The sequence below is a fragment of the Nannobrachium achirus genome (genome assembly GCF_963921795.1).
Source record: "Nannobrachium achirus genome assembly, chromosome: 1".
Lineage (NCBI taxonomy): Eukaryota > Metazoa > Chordata > Actinopteri > Myctophiformes > Myctophidae > Nannobrachium > Nannobrachium achirus.
Window position 1 is genome coordinate 34,049,152 of NC_137810.1, and position 18,490 is coordinate 34,067,641.

General features: G+C 44.1%; 1 protein-coding gene across 3 annotated transcripts in view; it reads right to left on the reverse strand.

Annotated features, from left to right (window-relative positions):
* The window catches only part of LOC308284509 (pre-B-cell leukemia transcription factor 1-like), a gene marked incomplete at its 5' end in the record, with an annotated part of 64,500 nt that overhangs the window by 6,575 nt on the left and 39,435 nt on the right, over positions 1–18,490 (reverse strand). The window contains 3 exons of one of the 3 annotated variants that reach the window (XM_080725153.1): positions 752–887; positions 2,637–2,827; positions 6,105–6,349. In XM_080725153.1, coding sequence (XP_080581279.1) covers positions 752–887; positions 2,637–2,827; positions 6,105–6,349 — 572 coding nt within the window. Of the gene's footprint in view, positions 1–724; positions 888–2,636; positions 2,828–6,104; positions 6,421–18,490 lie in introns of all 3 variants that reach the window. The other 2 variants (XM_080725152.1, XM_080725151.1) reach the window with 2 other exon arrangements.

The following is an 18,490-nucleotide window of genomic DNA, read 5'->3' on the forward strand; positions in this document are numbered from 1 at the left end:
TCAACATCCGCTAACACCCATTACTGCTAATGGACTCCCAGATGAAGCTACGGGGATAAGCCCGGCGCTAATGATAAACAACATTAAAATGAAAACCAAATCAATCCTGCAAAGTTTCCAATTCGCTGAGTAGGTAAACATGTTCCTTTATTACGACACCAAGAGACAATGCACAAATCATCTGGCCCCTAAGTAAGCATTCACAATCAAGCCCAGATGTATCCTCAAATCATTTTGTATAAACTAATGAAACCAAATGAGAAAACAATTTGCTTCCCAAATGATGGATTGAAGCATTTTTAATAAAATGCTGTTAACCGTGGCATTGTCAGTGCCCCCTTTACTGTTTATCAATTATTACACAGGAATTCAACATATTAGTGCTGCAATGCCAGGAGATGCCTATATTTAAGAAAACATCAAATCGTCACTATTGGGCAGAAACCATGTATCTCCAAGTTTCAAAACAGTAGGTTCTTTCGTAAATTAAACCTACTTCATCATACAAGGGTGTTGCACAAAGGTAGCGAAAATAGCAGGTCTACAAACACACAACGCCTCGCGGTGCGAGATGTTGTGTGCTTGTAGATCGGCTATTTTCACTACTTTAACTCGTTTTTAAAATAATAAATGATCGGTTTTGGACATACAAGGTTTCCACCCGACAGCGAGGAAATACTAAGATCAGTTTCCAGTCACTTGGTGTGTGTAATAATCTCCCAACAGACGTGGGCGCTGTTCTCTGGCCTACCTGGGAAACTGTGATGGAGCACTTCTTTGCGAGCTCTTCTTTAGCCTCTTCGCTGGGGTAAGGGTTGCTGAGGTGTGAATAGAAGTACTCGTTCAGGATTTCTGTCGCTTGCTTGTTGAAGTTCCGTCTTTTCCGTCTGCAAGGAAGCAAGAGCACAAAGATTCAGCTGCATGGAAATCACATTATAGCCTACACATCACCACGGTGTAAAAATCTCTACTTTGTGCACTATAAACACAGAAAATGCAGAGACCCCAGCACAGTAACAATTCACGGCAGCATAATAATGTACCCTAGCACAATAGCCATGCTGGAGTGAAAGATGTTCCTTTGTCAGGGGTTCACAAATGAAAATGAACCTTCAAAAAAAAAAAAAAAAAAAAAAAAGGATAAACAACACAACTCTTTCTTTTGTACGGCGGAAAATGTAAAATATGGTATGGCGATGTCCATGAGTTGACTGACCCCTCCATTTCCAGCACCTATCAGGTTATGTCTGCAGTGTGCCACATCTCAAGAGTGCTTTACATAAGCTGGAGGGGGAAACCCTGTAAAATCTCTTTCCACACATCCACAGCTGAGGAGATTTGTGCTGCAATCTCTGTCCCACACTCCAAAAGCCTGCTTGAGAATATGTAAATGTACACAGCATGGGCTCCAGCAGCCAGTAGATTAATCAGCGGAGCCGAGCATGGCAGTGCCTCTCAACCAGTGAAAGCCTTTCCCTTCCCTTCCCTTCCCCTGCCTGCTGCACCGCCGCAATCATTTGCAAGAGAATAGATGGGGAGCTTTGTAAGGGGAGCGCAGGCCTCATTTAAATGTTATGCCTCCGACTCAGACTGTGAGTGAGATTTATCCTAAGAGAAATGTATGCAAATCCAAAACACGCATCTAAAGCGAACAAGCGATTACTTTAAGAAAGGGGAAGCGTTCAACGTTACGGAGCTTGGAGAGAATTGTTATTGGCTGGCCGGTATCATTATGCGCGTGGGTCTAAACGGCACAACTATGGCCGCTAACTCCAAGGAGGCTGGGAGCCAAGCCTCGCGTTGTGAGCAGAGGTGGCAATAAGCCGCAAAATGGCGTGTGGCGAACACGTTTATAACATAATGAGCTTCCTCAATCTCCCATTCATATGGACATGAGGATGAGAGAGAAGCACGTAATTAGTCCTTTGCCATATTGTAAATGTGGGCTTATTTCAGCGAGGGAATACAGACTAAAGGGTACAAGTAGATGTAAATATGATCACCACACACACACACACACACACACACACACACACACACACACACACACACACGCACACACGCACACACACACACACACACACACTCCACCAGGCCTGATTTGTACTTAGTTGTGTGTTGTGTGTGTTGTGAGCTCGTAGATCGGCTATTTCCGATGTATGGGACGATAAGCGATATTATCGTCATAAAAAAACACTCGCGATAATCGTATCGTGGAGATTTAATTTATCGTGATATCGTCCTCCGTAATGCCCTGGGATCAATTAGCCTTTTATTTGAAGATACTGCATATCCGGTACGACTTAAACCCTCTATAATTGGTAAAAGGTACTTAGGTACTAATATACGTACTCGATAGTCTTTCACTCTCTATCAAATGTCAAATGTCCAAAAAATAGCCGATCTACAAGCTCACGTGTCGCATTGCGACGAGTTGTGAGCTTGTAGATCTGCTACTTTTTGGCAGATGTTCCGCCCCAAGATAATGGATTTTGATTACCGCGATAATATCGTAATCGGGATTTATTTTTTATCTTATGCCATGTTCTTATTGTCCCATCCCTATGCATGACCAAGTGTTAATCAGGCACCACTTTCTCCCATACCCTCACTCACAGACAAAAAGAGCCACACACCTGGCGTCCAGGAAGCGGGAGCGCAGGATCATGACGGCCTCGCAGGTGCTCTGCTTCAGCTGCATCTGGATGGAGCTGAACTTGCGGTGGATGATGTTCACCATGCGCTCGATCTCCTTGGGCGAGATCGGCCGCGTGCGCGACTGCTCTCTCAACAGGTTCATCACATGGGTGGTGAACTCATTACACGCCTGTAAGAGAAATGAAAAAAATAAAAATAAAAGGGGGGGACTGACTGAAATGAATCAGAAATTCTTTCAAAAGCGCCCTCCACGAGGTCGATAGAAATTAATAGGGCTGCCTGGGGACGATGCAAAGCTTTGGCTCCTGAATGTGAGCGTGCAAAATTCAGCGTCGACGAAAACATACAACACGTATGCGTGAAAATGCATGCACTATAGAGGACACAAGCTGCACTGCATCACTCTAAATGCATGAAAGCATGTTGCGCACATTGTGGAAATATTGAAAATGTTGCACACATAGTGGGAAATATTGAAAAATGAAATCAAGCCCCGTGCTTAATGTTGTTCTGGGGGCTACACTGGCTCACAGAGCCGAGGGGGAATAGAAGTGGTGATATTTCTCATATTTAACAGAAGTGGTGATGGCAGTGTGTTTGAGAGGTGCCCGTGACAGCTACTCCCGTCTTACGAGCACATTTTCACAGTGTAGCTAGCCTGGGAGACGAATACACGCACGCACGCACGCACGCACGTACGCACGCACGCACACACACACACACCTCCCCCGTGTGACACCAGGCGTGAATCTGCCACGATATTACACTTTCTCTCTCTCTCGCCCTCTCTCTCTGTCTCTCTTTCTTTTTCCCACTGTCTCTTCTTTATTCCTCCCTCCCAGTATCAATCTCTCCCTGGATTTAACTGTGTCACTCTGTGTCTGTTTCTGTCTATCCGCCTGATTGTCTGTCTTACTCATGTTCATTTGAAGGCGCTCTATTGTCGGGAATACCTCTGCGATCAAGGCAATGAGAGCGAATCTGTGGTTGAAGCCCACAACGTGTCTCAAGACGCTGGCACACATGGAAACAAGCATACACATATTGTGCGTATGGACACCATAGGTTCATTACACCACCTTAAATTGCTTCCACCAGCACAGGCCAGTATACACTGGTCTGAGCCAGTGGATCCAGAATTTAAGGCGGTATAATGAATTCCTATCGACAGCAGCCTACCGAGTCAAACATTATCTAATATGCAAGGCTGGCTGCCATCTTTTAAGATTGAGTTGCCATCTACCTATTGATCCTCACTGTGGCAATATTTCACATATGGATCGCCCGGGATTTCAGTGCCGTATAAGAGACTTGATCTGAAGGCTCAGGCAGACCAAATGCTCAGTAAGTGGGAACATGGGCGTGCTCAGCACAATTGGATTCAATTACTCACTAGTAATATAAACAGTCTATAAAAGCTACGTAAGCCTAGCCGCCTAGAGTAAAACCCTGTCATTGGTGGAGAGTAGGGATGGGACGATATGAAAATGTCATATCACGATTATTGTGCCAAAAATATGATATATATATTATCGCGATAATCAAAATACATTATCCTGGGGCGGAACATTTGCCCCAAAATAGCAGATCTACAAGCTCACAACGCGGTAGACTGGCTATTTTGTGGCAAAGACATTTGATAGAAAGTGGGAAAAAAATATGTCAAGTACGAATATTATAAGTACGTTTTATCAATTATAAAGGGTTTAAGTGGTACCGGATATGCAGCTCGGCAAATAAAAGGTGAATTGATCCCAGTGCACGATGGAGGAGGATATCACGATAAATCTAATCTCCACGATATGATTATCGTGAGTGTTTTTTATCACGATAAACGATAATATCGCGTATCGTCCCATCCCTAGAGAGCATCTGTAATGGTCTGAATTGGTTCCCAAACCTTTGCTGATGCTGAGTCCCAAAAGATACACATGAAAATAGAAAGATCTACAAGCTCACAACACATTGCAATGCAATGCCGGGGAGGAGGGGGGTGAAAAGCTTTTGAAAATGTTTTCAATAATAATGAAAAGAATTGTTTGGGAAACACTGGTCTATTGCCTTAAGTATTTCTGTACCTTTCCTTTCACATACATTGTTAATGTTAAACACACAATGCACAGTGTGATCACGTGATGGTCACACACATACTCACACACCTTTCCACACTCCCCAGTGCCCCTGCCTAGTATACTGTCAAGGACCCTGTCAACCCACACTCACAGCGCAAGACCGTGGCACCAGGAAATGAAAATTCATGGCTACACAGCAAATACACTCACTTCAAATAAGAGTTCACATTCATTTGTGGAACTTATAATGTTCAACTATGTACGCGCTGGTTCGTAAACAGGGCTATCATTATGCGGTAACACACACTGATTTATTCTGTAGATAGTGATATGGGGAGAGAAGTGGAAAACTGCCCATGCAACTTAATATTGAATAATGACAACATTCCTTTTTCTTTTTTGCAGCGGAGCAAAGAAACTATAATTGCAGATTGAGTCTTCACATGACGTATTTTACCGGGATTGTGACTAGGTAAATAAATGTCCCTGCACTCTTCCACCATTTACTGTAAATTACGTTTTGCAGGCTACAGTTGAGAGGTACAGTATATCGCCGTTGTCGAGTGGAAACCTTGTATGTCCAAAAACAATTTAAATGGTGGAAATAGCCAATCTACAAGCACACAACGCCTAGATCTGCTATTTTCACTACTTTTATGTGACACTTTTGTATGAAGTAGGGCTTTAATTAACGAAATAATACACAAATTTGAAACTTGGCAGATACGAGGTTTCTGCCTGACAGTGACGCGATATACTATAAATATGGTACATTTCGGCCTAGGATCCCATGTTTAAGTACAACATCAGAATGAGAACAATAAAATGTACAGCGACAAGATACAATGCATGCCATGTTGCAACCAACTTGAGAGTAAGCAGGCCATTCTACTGCATATCATACTAATCTAATTAACTAATTCAGTGGATGAGTTTCACCAACATGACACTGGCAGTTTGTGCTTGTGCTCAGGGGTTTACGAACGCGTCTGTTTAACATCGTTTACCTGCAGTGTTAATCTTTTCATCAAATTTTGGTCTTTTAGTCTTCGTCTAGTCTTTTGGGCTAAATATAACCAGTAACCACATAACTCTGAACAAATCATTGTCTTCTACTGCCTGTTACTTGGTCAAACTAAACCATACATTAAATAAGTATTTGGCTTTAATTTCATTGCAGTTACATACCAGTGTTAATTTTTACAGCCATTAGTCTTAGACTTAGATTTAGTCTTAGTCTTTTGAATAACACAATTAATAGTCTTATTCTTAGTCTTCTGAAATTGTTTAGTCTAGCCTATAGTCTTATCGACAAAAAATCAAAATCTTAGTCTTTTAGTCTTAGTCTTAGTCGACAAAATGAACGCTGTTTACCTGTTCATATTTCTCCAGCTCGGTGTGGTAGATCTGTCTGATCTGGGACAGCTTGGCACGGTAGTCGGAGTGCTCCGTGGAGTTGTCGGTGCCGGCCCCTCCCGACGCGGCGGCGGCGGCTGCCGCGGCCGCCGAGCCGCCGCCTTTCTCCGGCCCGGACACGCCCTCCGCCAGCAGCATGTTGTCCAGACGCATGAGCTGCGCGTCCGGAGGCTCCTCCTCCTGCGCACCGCGGATACTCAGCACTGCAAGGACAGGGGAGGCAGAGGTCAGTGGCGCGGACAGTGGTGTAAAGTTAGGTACAATTACATGAGTACTGCAGTGGCGTCAGTTCAGAAAAAGCTAAGGTATGGCAACATGACTGGTGTCTTGCACGCGCGCAAAGGCGCGAGTGCAAGACATGTTGCCATACCTTAAGAAGTACATTCTATTTCCCCCCGTTTCTACGGTTTCTTGGGCTGGATATGGCAGCCTAGAATGGTTGTTCAAGTGCAGCTTAACTTGGCATGTTAGTAAACGTGCCTCAATACCTTGTTAAAGTGACCATTTTGTAAAATTTTGTAGTTATCTTACTGTAATTTAACAATATAAGACAGATAGACAAAGAGACATTCATGGATTTATATTTAAAGGTAACTTTTATTTTCCCCCCTGGACCCAGGGTATGGCAGCTGCATACCCCTGCCATACCCAATTGACGCCCCTGGAGTACTGTACAATGTTGAGGTATTCGTGCTTTACTCGAGTATTTCCAATTTCCAACACTTTTACTTCTACTCCACAATATCTAAAATATTGTACTTCTACTCCGCTACAATTATTTGAAAACTTTACCAACTAGTTACTTTATAGAGTTGATTATTGATACAAAACATAAATTAAGCCCTTCAGCCCTACAGTATATACATTTTGGCCGTTTGAAGCTCACAATGCGTTCACAATCGCATTGTGAGCTTGCAGATCTGCTATTCTCAAATTAAATGTTGTATACATTTGAAGACGTGATTGAAGAATTTTTTCTGTCAATACTTTTGTACTTTTACTCAAGTACATTTTGAATTCCGGACTTTTAGAATTTCTGCATTGCAGCATTGATACTTGTAAGAAATGGGTTAGGGTTAGTACTTATTCCACCATTGGGTGCAGATCACAGCCATGGTGGCATAACGCCTCATAACGAGCCGCCAGCCACAGAGTCTGCCTCCACGGGTGACACCCAGACGCCAAGCTGAGCTCCACCCATACATGCTACTGTTGCACCACCCAAAAGGAGTCAAAAAGGATAACCACATGAACCATAGAGTTCCTATTCTGGGCAAAATAGAAAAAAAAAACATTCTGCGAAAACGGGTGAACGTTAGTTGAGAATCTGCAAGCTCATAAAACGTCGCAGCATAAAGAGTTGTGAGCTTGTAGATCTGCTATTTTCATCGAAGAGGTTTGGTGTAGAGGCAAAAAAGGAGGGGGCCAAGTACAGACCCTTGTGGGACCCTGTTAGACGAAGTATACAGGATTTAGGTGGTTAAAGTGAGCAATACAGGGTTGGCCAAGAGAAACAGATAGGCAGAGACTTATGTAGACTAGTTGGCATCAGGTGCAGCCTGTCTTGGAAGGCCTCAAACCTTTGATAAATCATCTCCCTTTTTATTCTCTTTCCTGAGCCTGAATAAAGGGTATGGCTACAGTTTGGCAGAACAGATAATTAAAGTCCATTTGTTTAATTTCATTAACTTAAATTTCCTGTATAAGTAAACAGAATTTGACGGGCACTAAGTATGTTTTAAATGTCATCTTTATTGGCAAGTATATAACGTGGGAAAAACAGAACCCACCATGTCTGCAGTAAATGGCGTATGCTTTGCACTAAATTGTGATAAAACAATATTAGAAAAAGATAGAAATTCACACACAAAACCCATTGACTGCAAACAGCACTCTGTCACTTAGGAGACTGTGATTAATTCAGACACGACTGTTACTGTTGTTTGTCACGATTGTCATGGTTCAATGCGGTGGATTTAGACCTCTAGAAATCAAAATCATACTGAGAATGTAGTGGAAAATACACCAGCGTATGGTTGTGTGTGGCAGCGCTGGGTCTTTCACAGTAACGTGGCTACAATAACACCTCCCACAGACACAGTGACTGGACAACACTGGACCAGCCGGAATGCTGAGGAAACAGAGCCTCTCACTTCCACTAGAGGTCCCCCTTGCCATTCTATAGGGAAGCCAGGGTCAGCCTTCCATTTTTCGGAGGGGTTGGGTGGAGGTGAAACACTCAAGATGCTGATATTTCTTCCACCATCTGAGGACCATCCATTTCAATTGCAAACACCTTCCGCCACTATATGAGAAACCAAATTGATGCCGGAGAAGACAAGTGCATGAAAAGCAGCCAGTGTTATCGTTGCTTCGGCGGCTCAGCCACTTATGCGGCCCTATACGACTTAAGTGACTTTAAGGCCTGTGTGTCGATTGCCATTTAAAACGTTACCCCATGTCATGTGTCTCATTGTCATCGAATGAGAAGGGACAGGCAGGGAGCACTTCATTAATCCAGAGACAATGGGAGTGCTTGGTGCATTAACCCGAGACTGCCGTCCGGGTGGGCTGGGTCTGGGCAGGGGGTCAGTGGGATGAGAAAGGGGCCTGCTGTACGGCCAAAGGGAAGGGGGGGTCCGTCCCCTCCTCCCTTGAAGTTGGGACTGGAAATGCAAATGTGGCGACTGTTGGCGAGTGGAGGAGGTCAGGAGTTGAGGCCGTGTGCTCAGCAGGGGGTAGATTGAATTGGGGGGGGACACTGAAGGGGGGGGGGACACTGAAGGGGGGGGGGGGTGAGGTGGAGGGGAAGTCTCATGGGATCACAGGACTGTACAAACATCCTGTCTCATTACACAGACTCCTTCATCAGGCGTGTATAATGTATGGACGAGGAATGGAGGGGAAAACCCCCCGATCACTTCACAAACCCGCACTCAACTAACTCTCTCAGGGCCCGGCACTATGTTGTTGTCTCATGATCCCATGGCTTGGTTCAGACTGCAGGCAAATAAGATTTGTTCGTCAAATCTGATCTTTTCCACACTGTTATTTACAGGTGATCAGATGGGAATTCAGACACCATCGACCTATCCTTGGTTGCTGTGGTAACGAACGCAATGACATGGGGTGAATAATTCTCTGTCGTAGGACGGTATCGCACGCAGAAAACAGCCGATTGGCTATTTCCGCTGAGTGACACCGTCCATCATACAAAGTATAAATCAAGTTTCGGTATCCTTAGAAAAAAAATCCTTAGATTTGAATCACATTTTAAACCACATTGGAATGTGGAATACATCTAATTAGCCAAAATCTCTTTCCCCGAGTTTGAATAGGTCAGAAATAGTGTTAGGGCTCCCAGTCTGAACATAGCCTATGTTATGTCATGAACACCTCTGTGAGCTGTTCCCTGAACACCCCCTCTTGTCCACACTGCTTCCTATACATCACCAGACGTTCTGCTCTCCCAACTCTCCAACATTCACGAGATCTGATCTGATGCAATATCGCATTTCGTCTGCGTGGGCCCTAAGTGTGGCAGAGCAATTTTCTACGGTTACCACCTCGTAAATACCAGACTTAAGTGGGTGTTAAAATGAGCACTCACCACAATAACCCATACAGTAAAATTAGTGGTTTCTGACTTCTTTTTTAACTGAAACACATATCTCACAGCAGTACAGGCTTTTGGGAAGAAGGAAACCACTAACCTTGACAGAGATAAACAATAAAAGGGTACATTTGGTTTTCCAAAGTGGATAGAAGCACATTTGCCAGCCTCACAAGATTCATGAAATGTTTGGCTTCTTCATGTGAATGTCTAAATCTGGGCTATTGTTTCAGACAACTCACTTGACCCTGTCCCTTCGAACGTGGGAGGGAGGGAAGGAATCTCTCTTGTCACTAAATCATAACCAACAGCACTCTGGGATCCAGAGAGAGAGTACGAAAAATATACAGGAGGAAGCCCTTCTCAGATGTTTCAGCTGAAAGCCGAGGCCTTCGGATTTCTTCCCAAACTCATAAAATGTCTAGACTGTCAAATGAAAATGGAACATAAAAATTCCCTGCGTCCACGCAATGATCCGATTCACGGCTGCCAAGCCCCGGCCTTACATTCACAGTGTTTATTTGACTTGGCTTGAAGCGCCTCAGACATCAGTCTTTTAGCAGAGTGGCCGTTCCAGAGCAGGTCATTTTGTTAGAAGATCTCTTGGAGGGAAAAACAGAGGAGGAGATGGAAAAAAAAGAAGTATAAGGGCTATGCCTGAAACAGGAACAAAGGTCAGCGAAAAAGAGGAGCCAGTCAAATAAAAAGCCAAAGGGTTATTTCGGCGTGCAAGACACTCTAAGCCAGTGGTTCTCAACCTGTGGGTCGGTGTTTTCTCACTCAAAAGTAAACAGACCAACATACAGTATAAGTGTATACAGGGTATCTACACATTTCTAAAGTGACAATTTAAGGACTTTAAAGACCTTTTTAGTACCTCTGATAAAACATTGGTCAAATTGTCAAATATTAGAGGCATGAAAATTGTGAAAATAGCAGATCTACATGCTCACAACGCCTCGCAACGCGAGGCGTTGTGAGCATGTAGATCTGCCATTTTCACAATGGAATAGATGGGGTCAAACTAAAAGTAATGTCAACTCCTACAATTCCAAGTGCTCGTCGCGGTAGGGGGTCCCCAGTTCAAATATGATTATTTTGGGGGTCGCAGCCTGAAAAGGTTGAGAACCACTGCTCTAAGCTAGAGTTTCACAGTAAAAAATAAAATTGGTGCATTTTATTAAAGAAAACACACACACACAAAAACTGTGGCATCAGTTTTGTGTCTGAGGCTGACAGATAACAGCCTCCCCAGCATGAACCCTAAGCCTTGCTAGCTTGACATCTGTATACCCTACCTAATCAGCCAGATATCACATTTGTGCTCCTATCCCTGTGAATACCCCAGATCCCAGCTCCATTCGTGTTGCTGATCCAGCTGTCTTGGGGAGCATCTGTCAGGGGGGACCCAGCGAGGAACAATGCAACGCGCCATGTTGGCTGTGTACTGTCATCCCTCATTGACAGCACATTGTCACACAAACACACGGTCCTCTGAGTTAAGAACTAAATGACTGCTGCTGCCTATACTATTGTCTCTTACTAACAGCTCTTCTTTTTAACGTACCATTTGGTGGGAAAATTAACTTGTTCCCAGGATGGTTATTTCAGATTCTATGAGAAGACACCAGGCTGTTTTGGTTAATAATTTGATCGATGTGATTCTGATGAAGCTGACAAAAAACCAAGGTTCTCCTGCCTCTTATTTTGCGATTTCCCTCAGTCGCCCGGCACTTGGCACATTGGCTACGCACTCACAGATCAAGCATGCTGTAAATGTTTATAGAACAACAACAGTCTAAACCGCCAGACCTATGTGTTTGTGTGCGCCTGTCATCTAAAGAGATCGTCTGATGGAAGCAAACGATGATTTATTTATTCTGCCCTGGACCTAAAGCACGTAATTAAAACCACAGAACAGATTATCCTAAACAAATAACATTAAAACAAAGAAAAGGGGAGCGATGTGCCTCGATACGATTGGCTTTGCTGTGGGTCATAATTACACGACTCAGTGAGGGCCACTTTATTGGCTAATGGTGGCCTAATTGATTCATCCTAATGTTTTCGAGCCTTGGGTCTGTTGGCCTCTCCCTGTCCAATACTGCTGGCGAACTTACTTAGCCACCCGCAGACACACATTGAAGGTTCTCCCAGGGATAAACAATTATCTGTGTGTGTGTGTGTGTGTGTGTGTGTGTGTGTGTGTGTGTGTGTGTGTGTGTGTGTGTGTGTGTGTGTGTGTGTGTTTTCAGCCCACCCCCACCTCCCCGCCTCTCCGGCGAGAGGCGCGTTTGCTGTAAGTCTCTAATGGATGCCATTTCCCTCTTGAAGGCGTTTCAAAGATGGCTTGTTGTCAGACAATGCCTTATTCCTCTCTCCTGTCACTGACACGCAATTCCCACAAGGTGGCTGATAAGCTACATGTTATTCCTGCGTTATTGTGAATAAAAACCATAGGATTATCATTACGTTGGCGGCGGTGGCTGATTAATTTACTGATAGTGCGTAACATTCCCTTTCTGGAAAGATGGCGGCGTGTTGTATGAGTGAATACTTAGGGTGGAGTGTTTAGCTGTAATTGATTCCATCTTGGAAGATTGTATTTCCATGTGTAAATACTAGGAGAATGCATCAGTGTGAATGAATGCATAATCTTTGCAAGGCCAGGATGGGGAAGTCTTGTTTTGTTTTTTGCCCCCGCAGTGTGCACAAAATGTCACCTACTGAGTAGACGTGAAAAGTAAACTGCAGTCAAACCAACAGGGGAAAATGACATTTATTCAACCTCGCACCATCTGGCCTTTTACAAATCAAATCGATATTTAATAAAAGGAAAAACAGGCCAATTGGCTTTTGGAGGGGTGGATGTTTAACTGTCTGGTCGTTTATCTGGGAATATTTATTTTGTTTCTAGAAGGTAGCTCAGGTAAAAGCTTTTCTCTTTGAGGATAAGCTAGGAACATCATGCTAGGAGATGATTTACGTACCTCCCCCCCCACCCCCCCCCCACCATTCCTTGTTTTGAACAAGAGCGTGCGCAACATGCTGTGCTCCCTGTATTTCCATTAGCCAATCAACCGGCTCAGTTCATGGCTTTATGTGAAGATGACAGTGTGCATTAAAATATTAATTGAACTGCTGGAAACGGAGACGTACTGTAGATCATTTCAGCTTAGCCCTGAGTTTGGGGGGTAAGGCTTAATTGAACAAGAACAAGAGACAAAAGTGTCCCCTCTCCTTCTCTCTGCAGGGGAATGGACCATAGCAATGAGAAGTGGGTTGACAGCCAGGGGGGCTAACATCCTCTTCTGAGGTGGAGTAAAGCTACCTAATTTAGAGTCATTTTTATCACGGTGTGAAGATACACAAAGTTAAAAAAACAAGTAAAAAAGACCCCAAAAAAGTGAATATAAAAATACAAATATGAGAATAAATAACAAAAGAACAAATCCATCTCTAAAAATATAGGCCTACTTTTCAGTCAGTGACAATATTTGGGATTGTATCAAAGGCCCCTAAGAGGATTAAGCTTTCTTCCAGGACACTGCTTGCATCTTCAGAATGATTCAGCTTGTTTGGGGGGGGGGGGTTTGTTTGTTTAAATAGCATAACAATATGAGGCTCAGATAGAGCGCACCATGCTCTGCGGTCCAGATATCTTATCCTATCAGATTAACAGAGGCAAATGGCAGGCTGTCAAAAACCATTACCATATGTAATCCCCCTTCTAGATTTCGAAGGCATGTCGACAGGGACCGTTGGCATGGCAGCCCGACGAGCCCGTCATGGCGATCCGATGATTGGGGAAAAGCCTGATGTTTAATTAATGATGTTGGGCCTTTCTGTCACAGTTAGCAAGATGCACGGTCAAACACAGCTTTGCCTCTGACGCCCTGGGATGATTGGTCGTTCCGGTTCAAACTGGCAGGCACCTTTGGAGGCCTTCCATTCTGGATCGCGCCGCTGTAATGCGATCCACAATGTTACGTCAAGGGAGTAGAAGCTCAGGGAGCAGCGAGAGCTGGCCCAAAACGACACTCAATGCCAGTCAGGTGACGGCTGGTCCAGATATGCAGGCAAGTTCAACAACCGCCTCGCTCTGACATCTCTGAGAGTGTTTTGATTAGAAAAGTGAAGGGCATGAGACCTGACATTATTATCCGTGCGCTTTCACTTGATGTCACCGTTCTCACCCACAGCCATTTTGTGCCTCTTGAAACAAGCCTTCAGTTTAATTCATCTGGGGATACAAATGACAGCATCCCAGTATGTTAATACATCATGCCCACCTCAGAGTGTGACTGGGCTGGATTTAATTGAATTGGTTTGATGGAAGTGGACTAATAATTGTAGAGAGGGGGAAATGGCAAATGGCAACATTTTTAATTATATTTAGACTACGCACCCTAAAAACATGCAGTTTTTTAAAGAACTGACAATTAAAATCACTTTAAACCACTCCAAAGCTTGCCTGCCTACCTCCCTCTCTGGCTCTCTCTCACACGTGTGTGTGTGTGTGTGTGTGTGTGTGTGTGTGTGTGTGTGTGTGTGTGTGTGTGTGTGTGTGTGTGTGTGTGTGTGTGTGTGTGTGTGTGTGTGTGTGTGTGTGTGTATGTGTGCGCGTGTGTGTGTGTGTGTGTGTGTGTGTGTGTGTGTGTGTGTGTGTGTGTGTGTGTGTGTGTGCGCGCATTTAATTTCAGTTTAAGCTACGCAATTATTTTTGGCACGTCTGGTGTGTGAATGCACCTTTAGGTATCAAATATAGTTTATCGGTTGAAGAATTTACTTAATCTAATCTACAAACTTAGTTTGGTAAAAATGGTGTGTCTCGAGAGATTGCTGGAGAGACTCTGCGAGTGAAACAATGCGCTTTACGCCTGGAGAGTGAATTATTGCGATGTGTCATGTCCTCCTCATAACAGAATGATAGGATTCAGGTTAAAAACATAAAAATATATGATATGACATGCACAGGTCAACAAAAAACCTGTAACCAAACCTGGAACAAAAAATAAACCCACTCCCAAATCATTCAGCATATGGACATACTGTATATGAATGAGAAACTATTCAAGTGAAGTAAACTAAACATTCTTCCATCCTTAAAAGCAGAGTATTGTGTCTGGTGAAAGCCAATTTCTTCTTTTTTTCTTCTTTTTGTATAATTAACCCTCTCTGGTCAGGCTGTGGTCGGCCTGTCGTCTTGAATTTACAGTGACAGCACTGGCCCTATTTGTTTGCATTGGTGCTTCAGTGGGCACACTTCATTGTGGCTTTAGCAGTTAATAAATCACTGTAGCGGCCCCCTCTCTTGACGCCAGCCTGTGCTACGGTGGTCCTGTCACAAGGCAGGCACCAGAGCCGAGGCGACAGCTACATGCTAATTCAACATCGGCATAATTCATTATACAGTCGCAAGTGTACTGGAATGGAAAGGGAACCAACATACACCAACCAGGAGGAGAATGACAAGCATCAAATCTGTTAAACCTCACTGAACCACCTTCATCTTCTCTGCTTGCCTTTGTAAAGTCTCGTGTCTTCAAGCTTAACATTTAAGCCAGGTACAGTATTCTTGACAATTGTAACGCATAAATATGTAAATATGGAGATTAACCATTTCCACTAAATTACAGAGTAGGTTAATAAAGATGATTAATCAGCATTTGAGCTCCTTTAACAGCGCTGTTAAATGAATATCTGCCTTTTTTATGAAATACGATAATCTATATAGCGAGTTCTTGTAAGTCATGCGAAAGCCAATGTAATGTGACATATCAAAAGGTATAGGATGGGGGCTATTGAACTCAAGGGGAAATTAACAAAAAGATAAAGAGTCAATTAAAACGATAAGACCTTGCGCGCTTCAGAAGGTGACAGGGGGAATGGATCTGACAGGCCTTGTATTAAAGCTCTTTGGTGGCTCCTAGTCTTCAATGTGCCGCCGCCCTCAGCCCCCCCCCCCCCCCCCCCCAACCACTCTATGTGACCAGCAGTCCTAAAGCGCAAGGAGAAGCCCACACTTTGTTAAGCGGGCCTGATCACACACCCTCCCGTCCTCAGCAGCCGCGTCTAGTAATTATAATTAGGCCCAGCCAGGCCCGAGGGCGACCAATAACGGCGCAGCCCCTGGTACGCCGGACACGCTCGCTACTCGGGATGTGAAGTGAAAGTGATTCGCGAAGAAAAATGCTCTCCATTATTCAAGAGGAACAATATATTAGGCCCCCGGGGCCCCACTATAGTTATGCCTACTCCTTCGTTCTTTTGTGGGGAGGAAAAAGAAGTTTGAAATATAAGATTGGTATGCTTGATGTAATCAGATTGGAGTCCATGGAGAAGATAACGCAGCAGGGGGCCTGAGGCTTCCCTCTATGTCTCACTTAGTTAATGTCCATACATGAATGTGGCAGCACTTTCTCTAGGAATATCTCCAAATATGCCTGATATCGCATGGCTTAAACCAGCAGTTCTCAGACATTTTCATGTCAAGGACCCCCAAATTGTTATGTATTTGGCCAAGGACCACCATTTGAAATGATTATGTTCCAGGGACCCCAAAACGAGAACATTTGTCAACATTTTGCGAAAATAGCAGATCTACAGGCTCACAACACTTCACATCACCATAACTCTATACACATCACCATGCGCTGTGAGTTTGTAGCTCAGCTATACGAATAGCAGAAAAATAAAACAGTGTGTTTACTGTTCCTCAAAGACCCAAGTAAGGCTGTCAGTGTCAACACTTCTGTTTTGTTACCGTCTCATGAATTGACAGAAGGGTCATAGAAATAACAAGAACTGCACTCTGTCGAGGTGCCAACTTGCGTCTTGTGTGCACAAATACTTGTGCATGAGGTGCGCTCACCACTGGCATCACCAGGAATGCTGGTCCCTCATTGGCTGTTAATGATGATGTTGCCAGAAATGCTTGTCCCTGATTGGACTACGGGCTTAACTACGGGTTTACACCTACATACATATGAAGCCAAACACAGTACTTGCGCGCTCTGCTGGCGCAAGTAACAATCTGATCTTTCTTGTTTTGATTTTTTAACAACATGCCAGAGAAGGGACACCACTGCAATGTAAGTTCCTGAGCATTAATGGCCCATAATAACCTGTAATATGACCATATTGCAGTATATGGCCATATTATGTGTTTCCAACAGAGAATATTTCAACACATAATACTGGATAGGACCAGTCTCACATTTTCAGAACGCAAGAAAATGATTGGTGGAGATGCATCTATACAGGTGACAGGATATTTGTTCACCTCTGCTGTCTGATTGGCCTTTTTTCTTTTTTTGTGGACGAGTTTCACAGCTGTGGCCACTCTCCGTCCCCCTCCAATTCTCTCCAAATGTCCTGAATGCTGTCACTTCACCATACAGTAGCGGCTTGCTTACTGATTGAACTTCAGCTCATATCCAAAATACAAAAATGGTTAATGAGATATCGCGTGTGGTTAGGGGTGGGCGATATGGGGATAGATGTCTTTGAGACTATAAAATGTCTCCACGATATTCCCTTTCAGAGATATCATATATATATCGTGATACAACCCCCCAAATGGAACCAAGAGAGTCCCTGGCCCCACTTTGAGGACCACTGGTCTAAATGGTCTGTTACTCCTTTTACCATGTAGGTGGTTGTACTGTAACTTGAAAAATAACCATAAAAAACAAAATGAAAAAGAATCGTGATGAGATTGTGTATCGTGATACAGCTTGGAACAATATCGTGATATTGTATTTTTCCATATCGCCCACCCCTGCGTGTGGTTATTCCATGGACAGAAACCCATTTGGTGTCTGGGACGATGGATTAAAGACAACTTGAGTGCTACTGCGTAAATGCACCGCTGGAGGGTCCAGTCAAGTGTCCTGTGTGGTCCCATCCCATGTAGGAGGTAGCTAGCGTCCAGCAGCGTGCACCAGACTGAGGCCATCCAGAGCCCCGGGGCACTGTGTTGACTGGGCCTGCCATGTCATTAACGCTTGCCTCGATACGCTCTACCTTATTAAAGCCATTCCTTCAGGAGAGCAGACGAGCATGTCACTCTGTAAAAACCAGGCCAAGGAGGGGAAGGTGACCACACTGCCACCCTCAGCCTGCGCAGGGGGCAGAGGGGATATGAGCACAGCCACGCGGCGTTGTTGTCAGCCTCATCGCGGACCCCCTGATGTCCCAGTGATTCCCCTGTCAGTCTGTGTTAATGGAACTCACAGTGGTTATGCTTTCTTCACACTCTATCTATCTTCAGCAGGTTGGTCCCACGACAGCAACGTCTCTATGGCCACGGCTGGCTAGCAGCTTCAGTATATGGACATAATTGCCATTTTGAATACCAACAATGTTGTTGTGTTTTCCCTCAGGGGGGGAAAAAAAAGAAGTTATCAGCGATTAACTCTATTTAAGAATGCAGAGATTCAAATCTACACACTAACCTGCAGCGTCAGCATGTGTGCTTTGCAGTGGCCTGGCCTCCCACTGTTTGAACTTGAATTAAATGATGCAGAGAGTTATCAGAGGTTAACTCACTTTGACTTGTGTGCTCATGAGTAAAAAAAGCTACAGTATCAAATCAGAAAGGACTCCCCACCCTCGATCGGCAAGCCTGGCAGCCTCCGGTTCCATCCCATTCCATCTAACTGACTACGCTCGCTCGTGTGGCATTTTTCACAGCGAACAGCCCTCCTACTGCCAACCAGTTTATGTA